The 16167-nt window shown below is 41.9% G+C and overlaps 1 protein-coding gene across 4 annotated transcripts in view; it reads right to left on the bottom strand.

The window, feature by feature from the left end:
* The window catches only part of PIEZO2 (piezo type mechanosensitive ion channel component 2), a 478719-nt gene that overhangs the window by 226119 nt on the left and 236433 nt on the right, over positions 1–16167 (bottom strand). For all 4 annotated transcript variants that reach the window (XM_034943968.3, XM_034943967.3, XM_008959670.5 and 1 more), the window contains exon 4: positions 15417–15459. In XM_034943968.3, the coding sequence (XP_034799859.2) occupies positions 15417–15459 (43 nt within the window). The remainder of the gene's footprint in view (positions 1–15416; positions 15460–16167) is intronic.

Below are 16167 nucleotides of genomic sequence, written 5' to 3'. Positions count from 1 at the left end.
CTGATGATGTTGTTTCTGTCTGTCTCTAAAACTCAGGGCCAGGCGCGGGCAGGCTCACGCCTGTAATCCCAGCACTTTGGAAGGCTGAGGTGGGCAGATCACCTGAGGTCAGGAGTTCGAGATCAGCCTGGCCAACATGGTGAAACCCTGTCTTTACTAAAAATACAGAAAATTACCCGGGCGTGGTGGCGTTTGCCTGTAATCCCAGCTACTTGGGAGGCTGAGGCAAGAGAATCTCTTGAACCCGGGAGGCGAAGGTTACAGTGAGCCGAGATCATGCCATTGCACTCCAACCTGAGCAAAAAGAGTGAAATTTCATCTCAAAAAAAAAAAAAAAAGAAAACAAAAAAAAAAGAAAGAAAGAAAAGAAAAGTAACTTAGGCCAATGTGCAGATGACTCAGAACACACACTAGTATTCCTGGGGACTGGGAGCAAACACTAACCCTTCAGACCATGGGTCCTAGTAATAGTGAATGAGTCAAACAGAGCAGCCTTCATATTACCTACCACTATTTTCCTTCAAAAAATTAAACTCCTGTTTTCTGGAAGGGGCTGGTGACCACCTGACAATGTGGGGCGAGGCCTGACCATTGGGTTTCAGATTTCTAAGGACAGGTGTCTTCTTATCCTCCCTGCACTGCAGTCTCCATCCATTAGTGTTCTAATACAAAAACACCAGCAAATTCACTGAAATTACACTCAGTCCAATATGGAATTCGATTATCTGTGTGGATTTCTAAATAAATATATTTAACTGGTCAGAGCAGAGTGCAGAGAAGTTTTCAAACCCAAACATTTCTCATGATGGCCGAGTGAAAACAATTTTCTCTCTGTTTATGGCAAGCAGGTCAATAAACAGCATCTGGGAGAAGCCACTGGAAGCCGTATGTGAGGCCTCCCTGACTTCCTAATTTAATGTTGCTGCCTCCCTGTGCTACTGAGTAGACAACTGACCAGGGTTTGCCATTTGCCCTCTGAGTGACACCCTCTCAGGTCTCATGGCTCACAAATTCAGGATGTTAGTTCACTGATCCTTGCTGTATGAGGTCCGGCATCACCGGCCTCCACCTCATGTCTGAGAAGAAGGTTCCTGTTGGTTCAGTTCTGCTCGCCACCTACTGCCAAAAAGAGTTGGGGGTGAGGTGTGGTATGCAGGATTGTTTACTTCTCTGCCATGGCCTTCCACATAATCTCTGCTGAAAAAAAGTCTCTCAACCACCCCACATAAGGTGAGTCACTCCTAATTCACTACAGCAATAGAATGATGCAATGTCTATCCTCAAATCCTAAGACCTCTGAATGAAAAAGTAAAAATGCTAAACATCACTGCCTACTCTGATAACCACACTGCTAATAGTGTTGTGGGAGGAACCCGGTGAGGGATAACTGAATCCTGGGGTTGGTTTCCTCCATATGGTTCTTATGGTAGTGAGTAAGTCTCAGGAGATCTGATTTTTTTTTTTTTTTTCTGAGATGGAGCCTCGCTCTGTCTCCCAGGCTGAAGTGCAGTGGTGCAACCTCGGCTCACTGCAACCCCCACGTCCCAGGCTCAAGCGATTCTCCTGCCTCAGCCTCCCGAGTAGCTGGTATTACAGGTGCCCAACACCATACCTGGCTAATTTCTTTGTATTTTTAGTAGAGACAGGATTTCACCATAATAGCCAGGCTGGTCTCGAACTCCTGACTTCAGGTGATCTACTCGCCTCAGCCTCCCAAAATGCTGGGATTACAGGCGTGAGCCACCACACCTGGCCCAGATCTGATGTTTTTATAAGGGGGTTCGCCTTTCACTTGGCTCTCATTCTCTCTTGCCTGCCGCCACATAAGACGTGCCTTTCACCTTCTGCCATGAGTGTGGGGCCTCCTCAGCCACGTGGAACTGTGAGTCCATTAAACCTCTCTTTCTTTATAAATTACCCAGTCTCGGGTATGTCTTTATCAGCAGCATGAGAACAAACTAATACATTTAAACATTTTTAAATGCACATGTAACTTCTAAAAGTGTACGCTCAAGGTGAAAGGAAAATCCAATCTGTAACCAACAAATTGTAACTACTTAATATATCCCTTCTGAATTAAGGGCAATAAGTCTTTTATGTAATACAATAATTTACATATTTCTAAAGTACTCTTCCTTTTATACAGGAAATGATTGCTCCATCTTAATAAAATACTCTGTCTTCAAAGACTTTCTCTGCTATCGAATGATATTGAGGTAGGCTGGTGCAAACTCCTCAAGTCCTTCTTGGTTATGCAGACAAAAAAATTTGACATAAAATCCTGGCTTACAAACTGTCTATTAAATTAAGTGCAACAAATGTTTATTTTATATCTTCTTTGCATTAGGGCATTGTGCTAAGCACAAGGTCATGAATACAGCATTCCACCCTTGCATGGATGTGATCTAAGAGGTAAAAGTTTTACCTAAGAGAGACTCTGTATATATTTAGACAGAGTTTTAGTAAAATATTGTATATGATATCGAGACCATCCTGGCTAACATGATGAAACCCTGTCTCTACTAAAAACACAAAAAATTAGCCGGGCGTGGTGGCAGGTGCCTGTAGTCCCAGCTACTCGGGAGGCTGAGAGGGGAGAATGGCGTGAACCCAGGAGGCAGAGCTTGCAGTGAGCCGAGATTGCGCCAGTGCACTCCAGCCTGGGCGACAGAGCGAGACTCCGTCTCAAAAAAAAAAAAAAAAAAAGGAAATAGGAGAAAGAAAGTGTGGGATGAAGTCAGACTGCAACCATAAGGAAAGTTAAAATGTGTGCAGAACGAAGTAGTGAGAGATAATTTGACTGAAAATGTGGGTGGGGGACGTCCTGAATATTAGGTTGGGGAGTTAAAAATTAATTCAGTAGATAGGTGAAAAGTTGGATTATAGCTGTGTTTTAGTAAAAATAATTTTGTTTTCTTGTCTAGGAAGAATGAGGTAAGGAAATATTGGAATGAGGCCTAAGATCAGGGGAAGGGCCATTACCTTCCTAGGGAAGGGAGGGTGAGCCTATGCCTGAGTAAGGATAGCAGGAAGTCTGTAGAAAGGAGGAGTGAACACCAATCTTTCAGCCACAGGAAGGTGTTTCTATCAGAGATGCAAATCAGCGTGGTATAGGAGCAATGCCAAGGAGTGGGGTGGGGGCTCAGCAATGCCAAGATGGGGTTGAAAGAAAAGGATTAAGCAAACATACGAAGACTGGGAGTCCTGCCTGACCAAAGCTTCCCTGGGTCCCTAAGCAATGAAGGATGCAATCAACTGAAGCCAAGAAAGGCAGGGAGGCAGAGAATACAATGTGATATTTAGGCAGCTTCACATTCAGGCAACGGGATTGCACTGGACACATAAGAAGACCCCAGTGGGGCCTGCAGAGACTAGCAAAGGGAAGCATGGGCTGTATACTTACAAAGACCTAACTGCCTTCGTTCAGCTGTCAAGAAGTTACTCAACCTCTTGGAATCTCCACTGACCTGGGAATGAAACAACCAAGCTATGGAAGTCATACAATACTGGGACAATCCTGTAGTTGTTCGCTACTTCAAATATTCTGTGTAAACTTAGGAAGGTGTGTTTGTGTGTGTGTGTGTAGAGGTATATCAGGAAAATGAAGAATCAGGAAGAAACTGTTTTCACTTTATCTAGGATAACGTATTTCCAAAGATTTGGATGGAAAATCCAAACACTTCCTATGAAATCCACCTAATAAAAGCTGTCATTTTAACTGAGCAGTAATGTCTTTGTCTCCACTAAGGTGCTTCACTGGCTGAGCTTCCTCAGCATAAAATGCCTATGGAAAAGGCATTTTATGGTGGTTAGAGATATGAGAGAGCTAATTTCAGACTTGCACGTAGGATGCAGAACAAATAAGAAATATGAAGCCTTCTCTTGTAGCTGCCTATTAGCCCAATTCCCCTAAACATTCCATTTTATACACTCAACACCCAAGTGTTACCTCCATATCAAACAGCATGGATTTCCTGTCTACTGTTCATCATGCTGTCTACACCAAGACTTGAAATGTTTCAGTGACATATAGTTCATCTCTTCATGCCCCTCATGAAACCTACAATGTTCATGCTAACACCTCTGACTTTCCTAGAACAGTCAAGGTAATGACCTGGGAATTCAGTTTTTTAGTTCAAGAATGCACTGTTTTCTGTAGGATCTCATTGTCATTCATTAACTCGAAGACTGTTTATATTAGTCATAATGATCCAATTTAGGAAGATGGAGATTACAAATCAGAGAATATTTTCTTCCAGCCATGTTTTGAAAGAAAGAAGTTTTCGTGAAGGATTGCTTATTTTTGCTAGAAGAAAAACAGATATTTTCACCAAACACTTATTAAATTATGTCATTATGCTTGAATAAAGGAAGGTAAAACTAGTTTCTCTGTTGGAAGTCCTAGGTAAAGCTCTCAACAGCCTAAAAACATAAATCACTTACTTTTGTTACACACACACACACACAAGCACCTAAATCCACACATACACATGTACATATATTAATTTCTGGCTTTTAATCTGTGTTTGAAGTACACACAAGATACCTTGGCAGATCAGGGCAAATATCGAAATTGATCAATTGCATAGGGAAAGTTTCGTTACAATGATTATATAGTATCACATACATGTAAAAGCTTCTTTCCTAAGAGCTAACTTTTCTCATTGTGTGGGAGTTACAGGCACTTAAGTGTTTATAGCAAGATTGGAAGAGACCTCTGTCTACTATCTTATGATGAAACGCAGATATCTCATGACAATGGGTTTGAACAAAATCTAAGTCAGAATTCTGGTTAAGTTAGAGGTATGTTTGTCAGTTAGTACTTTACCCAGATTAAAGATTAACCATTTAGTTTGTCTTTGTCTTGGCACGTCAGTTTTCCCTATCAGTGCCTAAGGTGACCATAGTGACCACTAGTCACCGTGTCCTTCCAAAACTTTCATGTTTGCATTTTGGTACCAAACATCAACCACACACACACTAGGCTGGGGATAGGAAAAACACCCTGACAAACTCTCATCCAGAATGGAAAATAGATGTGCTCCTACTTCTGCCTCCACACATGCGCAGTATCTCTCTTACCTAACCACAACCTTCATTTTTGCCTAAAATCCTTTCAATTCAGTGCCCCAGTCAGCCACTAGCAAAGATTCAGAGTTTTCCCTGGACCCATGCTAATTATATTATAGAAAACAACATTAGCATTTAGTACTATGCTCAATTCTTCATGCAACAATGTTTTTCAAATGAAAGAAAAGAATAGAAAAAAGATTTATTAAAAACAAACACATTTCATTAGTGCCAGAGAATATTTTAGTATGTTCACACTAGTCTTATCTGAAAGAACTGAATTCTGTGACTTTAATAAAAGTTCAGCAAATGCTGAAGGATGGTGGTGGGCTGAGGAAGAATCCATCCCATCTGATTCTCTGGTGTTTTCCAAGTTTGCCTCATTGTATCAAAGCAAAAGAGCTCCAGGTGTTTGCTTTATTTTGTATAAGGAATATAGGATAGAATTGCTGCAAATACTTCCACCATCAGAGACCCTCAGGATTTTCTTTGAGCCTCGGGATTTTCTCTCTGGGCTTTCTAATGGTTGATACCAGGATTCTGGCCTGTGCATGAGCTGTGACAGGGTGTGAAGCAGGGAAGGTAAATCACCTACTTCTATTCACACACACACACACACACACACACACACTGCAGGTGACACTAAGAGTAAGGGACAGTAGAGTTACTTCTGAAAACTGCCACTGTGACCTAAAGCAAGAAAGCAGGTTGGATGGTGGCGTTCAGAGTTCAAATCTGCTGTTTACTTCTTTGAGCTGGGTGGTCACATGGTGAAGTACTCTGAACCTTGGTTTCTATGTCCATAAACTAGTGTGGTGCCAACAGCCACTTTAGAGCATTGTGGAGTTTAACAAAACTGATGAATACATAATATGCCCTAGGGTGCTGAGTAGAATATGATTACCATTATTATTGATAACATTCTTATCAAATGGGGGCAAAATGAAATCATTAGTAATACAACTTCATCTGATTGAATCTATCAAATACAAAGTCAGATCCGGATTTTAACTCTATCTTCATAAAAATCACACTTCCACCTCTTCTGCTTAATTTCTCTGTGTCTCAGTGTCAACATATGCAAAAAAAAAAAAAAAAAAAAAAGGAGAGGCTGTCTCTAGGGTAGGGGTCCCAACCCCTGGGCCTTGGACTGGTACTGGTCCTCGTCCATGGCCTGTTAAGAGACGGGTCACACAGCAAGAGGTGAGAGGCAGGCCAGCTCTACCTCCTGTCAGATTAGCAGCAGCATCGGTTTCTCATAGGAGCGAGAACCCTATTGTGAACTGCACATGCGAGGGATCTAGGTTGCATGCTCCTTATGAGAAGCTAATGCCTGCTGATTTGAGGTGGAACAGTTTCCTTGAAACCATCCCTACCCCTACCCCGATCCGTGGAAAAATTGTCTTCCACAAAACCAGTCCTGGTCCCAAAAAGGTTGAGGACTGCTGCTCTAGGGTATCTGGAGCTCTCAAATTGCTGAATGCTATGACCGAAGTTTAACTCATTGCCCATCTGCTTCCAGGGAATTGACAGAGGGCATGAAGGAACATTTGTAGATTTTGTCATCTCAGAAAGAAATACACTGATATCTGCATCCAAAACAGGGCTTTTAAACTGAGATAAGCTGACAGTGTGTTTTTGAGCTTCTTTGAATTCCCTGACACTGAATGTAAAATTTTCTGTTTATATGTCCAATGTTTTCATCAGATTCTCTAGGGATCTAAGACATGACACCCCTCCTCCCAAAAATGTATGAGCCACAGACTTATAAAGGTGTATAATTGGCAATTAAAGTAAAAGTATAAATAATATTAGTATCATTTTGTACCTTAATAGAATAAATCCAAGCCAAAGATAAAACTGGAATCCAGGTTGTTTTGTTTCATATCAGTTAAGAGAGTTTACCACTGAAATCATAGTTCAGGTTTTCCAAAGTGCAGACCCTGAACAGAGGGCTTGGGTGCAGGTGGTTTATTTGGGAAGTCATCCTGGAAAATCCAAAAGGAAGGGATGGAGAAGAGATAGAAGACAAGAAAGAATGCATTGCTCGTGGGTCATTGGTATAGAAAGTTTCTAGGAAGCTTCTGCAGAACCCTATGCAATGTGCCTCGAATTGTCCAAGGAATTGAATGGGGAGCTGGAGTATTTGTACACTACTTCTGTTGCTCACTGATGGGCAACAGGGCTTTTATCCCCAGCCTTTCCAGGCTGCCCCGGGGAGACAGCAGCTATGGGGAGGCACCAACCCATGGGCTGTACTCATTCCAGAATCCTTCCTCCCCTACACGCTGACAGCCAATTATTCACCAAGTTGTAACTTCGAATTCTACTTACCTAAAATGCATTTGGCATACATCTGCATGTCACACTCACACTGTCCCTGTCTTGGTCGAGACATTATAATCACTCTCCTGAACTACTGCAGCAGCTTCCTAGCTGAACTCCTGGCTCATCTGGTCTACATTGCTGCTCGAGTGACATATCTAGAAGCACATCTAAGCTTACCTTCTCTGGGGTTTACACCCTTCAATGGCTCCCCATTACTACTGAATAAGATTCAAGGCCAGGCACGTGGCTCACGCCTGTAATCCCAGCACTTTGAGAGGCCAAGGTGGGCGGATCATGAGGTCAAGAGATCGAGACCATCCTGGCCAACATGGTGAAACCCCGTCTCTACCAAAAATAAAAAAAATTAGCTGGGCATAGTGGTGTGCGCCTGTAGTCCCAGCTACTCGGGAGGCTGAGGCAGGAGAATGGCATGAACCCGGGAGGAGGCAGAGCTTGCAGTGAGCCGAGATCACACCACTGCACTCCAGCCTGGGCAACAGAGCAAGACTCCATCTCAAAAAAAAAAAGATTCAAACTTCTTGGCATTGCCTATAAGATACTTCCTGACATGGTTTCCACTCCATACCCAGATTTCATGTCTTATCAAGTGTGGCTTCACACTTCATCCCTAACGGTTCAGATGGATGAATGCCAATGAAGCCATTCTTCAAAACTCTGCCCAGATGTTCCCTGAAGTTAAGCTTTCACAGACAACTCCCATCCCTGTCCCCCAACTATGCAGCCAGGCCTTGCCTCAACCTCAAACATTGACCTACTCCTTCTTCCACTTCTGTAATGTAGATATCATTAGAATAGCACCTGGTACACAGCAGCAGCAGCTGCTCCAAAAACATTTTCAAGTGATTGAACTAAATGGTAGCATGTAACTCACAAAAATATAAAATATAGGAGTTATGTGTAAACATAAAATATAATAGTCAGTTACATGATACCGTTTAGTTATGTACCTTATGTTTACATATAGAGGAGATATGTATAAACATAAAATATAAATGGTATCATCTCTAAGACCAAGACCTATTCTTCCCATCATCCCTAGCACCCAGCATTGTTGTCATAATGTGTGTTCAACAAACCCTTACGGACACGTACAGCATGGTAGATTATGAATGAATAGAAGGTAGAGCCCATAAAACCGAGTTACCGCTTGCTTTTGCCTCTACTAGCTGTGCAATCTTGGGTAAAATACTTAACTTCTACGATTTGACTTTACTCATTTGTAAGATGGAAAAGGTCTACTGTGTAGATTGTGTAGTACTTCCCCCCCAGTCACTCTCCTTTCTTAGGACGGTATTCTATATCCCTGTGTGTGATGTGTGGCTTAGAGTGGAACCCTGTGGGAGGAGCGTGCTTCTGTGCCCACAGGCCTTGGGCTTGGCACCTGGAAGTAGGCAGAGGTGGCATATTTCACACTGAGCAAATGCTTCAAGAGCCACTGCCTGGTATGGCCAAGGCATTTCTTCTTCAGCCACAAGAAAGCCATGTACCAAATGAGGGCTGTGTTTTAGCCTGGATCCCAGGATGGAGCAGGCACTGGAGAAGAGCCACAGTCAATCCACAGCCTCTGCAGCTGACATTTAATACAAGCAAGAAATCACCCTCTGGTCTTTTAAGTCACTGAGATATGGGGTTGTTCGCCCAGCATAACTCAGTAGAATCTGACTCTGGAAGTGGTGAGAATTCAATAAATCCTAAAGCAAAGTGTGAACACAGAAGCCAGCATAGTGTAAGTATTTGATAAATTACACTTCCATTCCTGTGATGTTTATCTGAAAACTCCAAATATAGCCCAGGGGTGGGCAGGAAGCATAGGCTTAAAAATGTTCAAAGAAGAGAATAAATTAATATTTTGGTCTTAATCTTAAATAACAACTTTAAAAAATCATTTTTCCCAGTCATTTCCCCGATTATAAACTACTTTGACAAAATTTTACATTATAATTTCAAAATAGGTTGCTAAACTTTTCAGGAATATTTATGCACATACAGTCTGAAAGAATTAAAGAATTTAGAAGCCCATCTTTCACAAATCTAACATAAGAACAGGGTTAATCATTGAATTAAGACAGAGGTACTGTGTACCTCTCCATGCAAGGTACTGCGGGCTTATAAACTTACAAGGTTGGCCAGGCGCGGTGGTTCACGCCTGTAATCTCAGCACTTTTGGGAGGCGGAGGTGGGTGGATCACCTGAGGTCCGGAGTTTGAGACCAGCCTGACCAACATGGAGAAACCCTGTCCCTACTAAAAATACAAAATTAGCCAGGCATGGTGGCACATGTCTATAATCCCAGCTACTCAGGAGGCTGAGGCAGGAGAATCGCTTGAACCCGGGAAGCAGAGGTTGCAGTGAGCCGAGATCATGCCATTGCACTCCAGCCTGGGCAACAAGAGCAAAACTGTTTCAAAAAAAAAAAAAAAAACTTGCAAGGTGGACCACATTTCTCTTCCCTCTACTCTCAGGAGTGAGCCGCCTCCTGAGCCCATGGCAGTGTGGTGCCTGAGTACTGTGAGATGCAGTGACAAATGACACTTCCAGAAGCTGCTGCAACGTAATGACAAAAAGACAGTGGGTCCTTTCTCTCTTGACTTTTTCCTAAGCCCACTCTTTTATAAGCACTCTCCAATTTCCCTATTAAGAAGTCATTAATTTATCCCACAAACATCAGATTAGCTAGTATATATCAGGCATTGCCCACGGCACCAGGGTATTAAGAGAGTCTCCTCCTCACATGCTCAAGAATGTGAAAAGAATTATGAGAAGAGGTCATGCTCCTGGGAGTGGGCCATCAGGACAGGTTTTACTGAGCAACAATATCTAAAACTTGGGAGGTGGTTGGAAATTTCTTTATGACATAGATGCTGGGGAAGGGGCTTGCTGACAGACAGAGCTACGGAAGGCTGCGGTCACCCCAAAAGACAGAGCTAGGCCTTTTGAATTATGTCTACACTGAAGGAAAAAAAACTAGGGATATTTGTTGTCTCATTGCGGAAGGCTATTTTCGGGTGATTTCTATTTTAAAATGTTCTTTGAAGGAGCAAGATATTTTGTTCCACTATCCAAGTGGAGCATCAAATAAAATCACATACAATAATGTTAATCATAAGGTAATCTGAAGTAATGTTCTGATTACACAGAATGACTGAGAATATCGTCTTTGCTTTTTAATTAAAAATGGGCAAGAGATCAGTAAAATATTGTTATTTTTAAATAGACAGCAATATGATCTCCCAGTAAGCAAAAACTTTGATTTCTGCTGGCAAATTAATATACTCAAGCCTATTTACTTGCTGATATATTTTTCCCAGACAAAAAACGCAGCCTTAGATAGAGAAAATTGTGTTCAGAACTCACTGAGAGATCACTATGATAGATATTATAAGAACTTTTTTTTTTTTTGAGACAGAGTCTTGCTCTGTCGCCCAGGCTGGAGTGCAGAGGGGCGATTTGGGCTCACTGCAACCTCTGCCTCCTGGGTTCAAGCAATTCTGCTGCTTCAGCCTCCTGAGTAGTTGGGACTACAGGCACATGCCTCCACGCCCGGCTAATTTTTAGTATTTTAGTAGACACGAGGTTTCACCATGTTGCCCAGGCTGGTCTCGAACTCCTGAGCTCAGTCAATCCTCCCGCCTAGGCCTCCCAAAGTGCTGGGATTACAGGCGTGAGCCACCACGCCCGGCCCAAGAACTTTCTTATATCCTGTCTTTTGTCGCCTTCCTGAGCCCATGGCCGTGTGGTGCCTGAGTACTGTGAGATGTAGTGACAAACGGCACTCCCAGAGGGAACATTTAAAATCCAGTCTGAAATTGTCCAAGTCCTCTTTCAATGCCTAAGTGAACTTTGAAATTTTATAATTTCAGAACAGGTTGCTACACTTCCCAGAAATATTTGTGTATTATCTGTAAGAACTGAAGAATTTAGAAGCCCATATTTCAGAAAGCCACCATAAGAACAGCATTAATCACTGAATTAAGAAAGATGGTCTGAGCATGGTGGTTCACGCCTGTAATCCCAGCACTTAGGGAGGCTGAGGCAGGTGGATCACCTGAGGTCAAGAGTTCAAGACTAGCCTGGCCAACACGGTGAAACCCCGTCTCTAATAAAAATACAAAAATTAGCTGGGTGTGGTGGCGGGTGCATGTAATCTCAGCTACTTGATAGGCTGAGGCAGGAGAATCGCCTGAACCCGGGAAGCAGAGGTTGCAGTGAGCTGAGATCACGCCGCTGCACTCCAGTCTGGGCAACAAGAGCAAGACTCTGTCTCAAAAAAAAAAAAGATGTATTTGTTTCAAGCATCATGTTGAGATGAAAGCACTGTGAGAATGCAGCCTACCAATGACACACCCCATGGAGGTGAGCTGCCTCATAGAATTGTCTATTCTCCTCATCAGATTTTGCAGGAGTGAGAAAGAAACATTTGTTGTATTAAGCCACCAAGAATTTGGGCCGTTTTAGCTCCAAGCTTGTTGGTTTCAAAGCCACCCTCACTGATTACACATGATTAGCACAGGCAGGGTGTCCATGAATGTACAAAGCCACGCCCACCTGGCATCACCCTATCCTAGACTAATAAATGACTGTGATTTGGAAATATTTATAATCATAAGCTTAGAAAATCTGCACAGAAAGGTGAGCTGATTGAAATCAACATTTGATAGGCACAGATTCTTTTTTTCTATAATAAAAAAACTGAGTCTGCTTTTGTTATGTAGATATTACTAATGTAGTACTAGGAGTGGGAGGTGACTGAGAAGATACACAAACCTACATTACAACATTTTCTTTCTATATTATGACACACTTCTGTAATGAAGTCTTACAATAAACTAATAGCCCCACAGAGGGAAAATGTGATTGTGTGCAAGGTGAAAATGACGTATTATTATGAGTACAGCCACATAAACTGTGACTACGTGTATTTATTATGAGACAATGCATATAATCACACAGCTTCCGGAGAGACAAGTGAACAACATCTCAGGGGAGGTCCACCACTATCCCATCTAGTGTTACTGCAAGGAGGGTAGGCAGGGCAGGTCCTCTAGGTCTTCCTTTCAGTATAACAGTTACACAACAGAAAGCGTCTTTGCTTTTTTTATTTTTGGAGAAAAAGCTTTGCAGCTTTAGCTGACTCAGTTACTTCTTTTCCTTTAGATGTGATCCCTTTAAAATAATCCGCTGGCAACCAGGTTGATGGATGAACTTCAAAGAAGGACATAGTGATGAAAGGATCGATTGCTTTTACGATTGCTCTAAAGAACCAGATAGCTGTATTTAAGATATAATTGGAATTTCCCTTTAAGAGAAAGAACAGGTTAAACTTGAGAAGAAAAAAGACAAGCCATATATAACAGTATTGCTGACATTTAGTCTTTGCAACTGTAAATATACAAGAACCTCAAAGATCACTATCTGTCCTATATTTGAAGGCGCTTGTTGTGATGTGCAGAATACTGTTGGCCCTTAAACGAGAAAACATGAGATGACATGGGAAAACACAGGATGACATGTTAAGACATCCAAAAACCAGAATGATCACCAAAGGCCCTCAATGGACCCACACTATAAGTACTGAAAAGTAATGGTTGAAACTATAGGCTCAAAAATAAACATACGCAAGAATTCCATGTGGTATGGTGTTAAAAGCTCAGTCTTTGGAACCAGGCAAACCTGGAACTGTGCGGGATGCTGCGTGGCTGACTGTATGGGTAGCCTGTGCAATTTTTTCAGGAGTTTTTTTTACCTGCCAGGTGATGACCAAAGTCTACAGTGGAGGTCAACAAATGACAGCAGCCAAATCCTGCCTGCTGCCTGTTTTTGTAAATAAAATTTTAGTGAAATACTTTTACATCCACTGTCTATGGCTGCTGGGAGGAAAGGCTGAGCCAAGGAGAAACAGGGGATGAGCCTGGGCCATCTAACTGTGCAGGAAACACGAAAACGATAGCGTGATGGGTCTGTGTCAAAAGGACGAGAAGTCAACACATATATGTTCCCAAAAGCTGAACGTGAAATAATTTGAATTTACATGAAATGAGGGATTAGAATAACAAACAATATTGCAAACAGACAAATTCAGAAAGTAAAATATTCTGTAAGACAACCGATCTGGTTTCTTCAGAAGTCAATGATGTGAAGAAAAACGAAAGGAAGCTGGAGGGGCTGGGGGGCACTGATCTAAATAAAAAAGCTTAAGAGAAGTGATAATGAGATGGAATGTCTGGGCTTCCATAGCATCCTGTTGCAACCAATACAAATGACATTTTTGAGACGATCAGGAAATGTAAATATTGACTGGGTATTAAATAATGCTAAAGACTTATTTGTATTAGGTATGATGATGGCACTAGGGTTCTGGAAGAAATGGCCCATTTGTTTCAGAGATGCATGCTGACCTATGTAGGGATGAAATGACATAGTATCTGAGAACTTCTTTAAAATGTTTCAGCCAAAATAAATAATGTAAGTGTGGCAAAGACTTATTGGAGCTGGGGAGTGGATAGGTGACCTTTTTCTACTATTATCTCTATTTTTGTGTATGTTTGAGATGTTTCATAATATGAAAGAAGGATCAAGGGAAAGATGCTTTAGAAAAAGATTTCACACAGAACTGAAGCTGGGCATGAGTTTCCATTCTTTCTTTTAAGTTGGCCTATGGGATCTGACCACCCCAAATCAACTTCCTGCAATACCTTAAGAATTATGAGCACTTACTGAGACAGCAAACAGCAATGGTGCTGATGTAGGTGTTGGTAGGGAAATAAATCATCTTTGAATCAATTAACAAGTGGCAAAGAAACTGCTACCACATGGGTCTACCAATGTGCTATTCTTTATTGCTACAGGAGAAACAATGCATTTTCAAGTATTTATTATTTCCTTTGTATACTTTAAGTGCTCTGTCAGCTTCATCAATACAGAGACAAACACATTTTCAATATGGTAAAAAGAACTAGTCAAAACCTACTGTGACAGTAAAATGAAATTAAAATGACTTTTTTTCTTTCAATAGCTACATTTCCACTGAAAATTTGAGATAAGATGCTAAATGCCACTGGTAGAAAGCTGTGCAAAATGCTAACATTCATTCCAAGGTAGGTGGTTTAGAAACTGCATTGACCAGCAGGTGCAGTGGCTCACGCCTGTCATCCCAAGCCCTCTGGGAGGCCAAGCTGGGCGGATCACCTGAGGTCAGGAGTACAAGACCCGTCTGGCCAACATAGTGAAACCCTGTCTCTACTAAAAATACGAAAATATGTTGGGTGTGGTGGTGGGCGCCTGAGATCCCAGCTGCTTGGGAGGCTGAGGCAAGACAATCACTTGAACCCAGGAGGCAGAGGTTGCAGTGAGCCGAGATCATGCCAATGCACTCCAGCTGGGTGACAGAGCAAGTCCCTGTCTCAACAAAATTTAAAAAAAAGAAAGAAAAAAAGAAAAAGAAAAGAAAAGAAACGAAACTGCATGGACCTACCAGCACATTTTCTGATGTTTTAATGAGTCTATTTTTGTTTCTTTTGGGGAGATGCTGGTGTGGAGATGCTTTTAGCTAAGAAAAACATCATCTCAGATTTTCACTTAAGGCTAATAAGATCTAACATTTTTAATAATTGGGAAGAAATCAATAGAAATATAAACTTTTCTATTCTAAAACTGTAGAATTGATTATGACATATGAGGTGATGAAGCTAGGGGAGAGTCAACCATTTCCTGGGATTCTCTAATTGTGTAACTTACTTTGTGTACTCTTTTACAGTTCAAGAGGTGTTTTCACATCAATTGCCCCATTCCATCTTTATTTCCACTCTGTGTTCAGGCAAGGCTTTATGAAGTAATGCTCTACAAAGAAACTGAGGCTCGGAGGGGCAAAATGATGCTTGATCAAGGTCATACAGTTACCAAAAGGGTGGTGACAGGACTACTGATTTATAATCAATAAATTATTTAGAAGAAATTGGGACAAGAGTAACTAAAATGGAGACATGCTAACCCTTGCTTACCTTTCAAAGCCGATCTGTCGGAATGTCTTTTCCCATGTTGAGCCTGTAATGGAAGGGAGAGACATAATCAGTGCACATCAAGGACTCAGATAGTTTTGTTCGGCTTTTCCACACACGCTAGATATTTGGTTTTATGTTTAAGTAGGATGACTGGTTTTTCTTCAAATGCATTACTCCCCACCTCCAGTCCCAGATGACCTTTGTAGAATACAGAAAATTTAATAAAAAGTCTGCATTTACAGAAGTTGAGTCCACATAGGGATTTAAGTGCATATAACCCGCAATGTGGCCAGGTGCAGTGGCTCACGCCTGTAACCCCAGCACTCTGGGAGGCCAAGGCAGGCGGATCACCTGAGTTCAGGAGTTCGAGACCAGCCTGGCCAACATGGCGAAACCCTGTCTCAACTAAAAATACAAAAATTAGCCGGGCATGGTGGTGGGCACCTGTAATCCCAGCTACTCGGAAGACTGAGGCAGGAGAATCACTTGAACACGGAGGCAGAGGTTGCAGTGAGTCAAGATCATGCCATTGCACTCTAGCCTGGGCGACAACAGCAAAACTCAATCTCGAAAAAACAAACAAAACAAAACAACAACAACAACAACAAAATCTGCATGTGACAGAACTCTCTATGCCAACCCCTCTGGTAAAGCATTAGGCCACTCCAATAATTCTCTAAAAATCTAAGTGTGTCCTGCTCAGAAAAATATGGTGGAACTCTCCTGTTAAACATAATCAAACAGCTGTACG

This window comes from Pan paniscus, chromosome 17, assembly GCF_029289425.2.
Source record: "Pan paniscus chromosome 17, NHGRI_mPanPan1-v2.0_pri, whole genome shotgun sequence".
Classification (NCBI taxonomy): Eukaryota; Metazoa; Chordata; class Mammalia; order Primates; family Hominidae; genus Pan; species Pan paniscus.
Note: the sequence above shows the minus strand (reverse complement) of the source record. Positions and strands in the feature narration are given on the sequence as shown.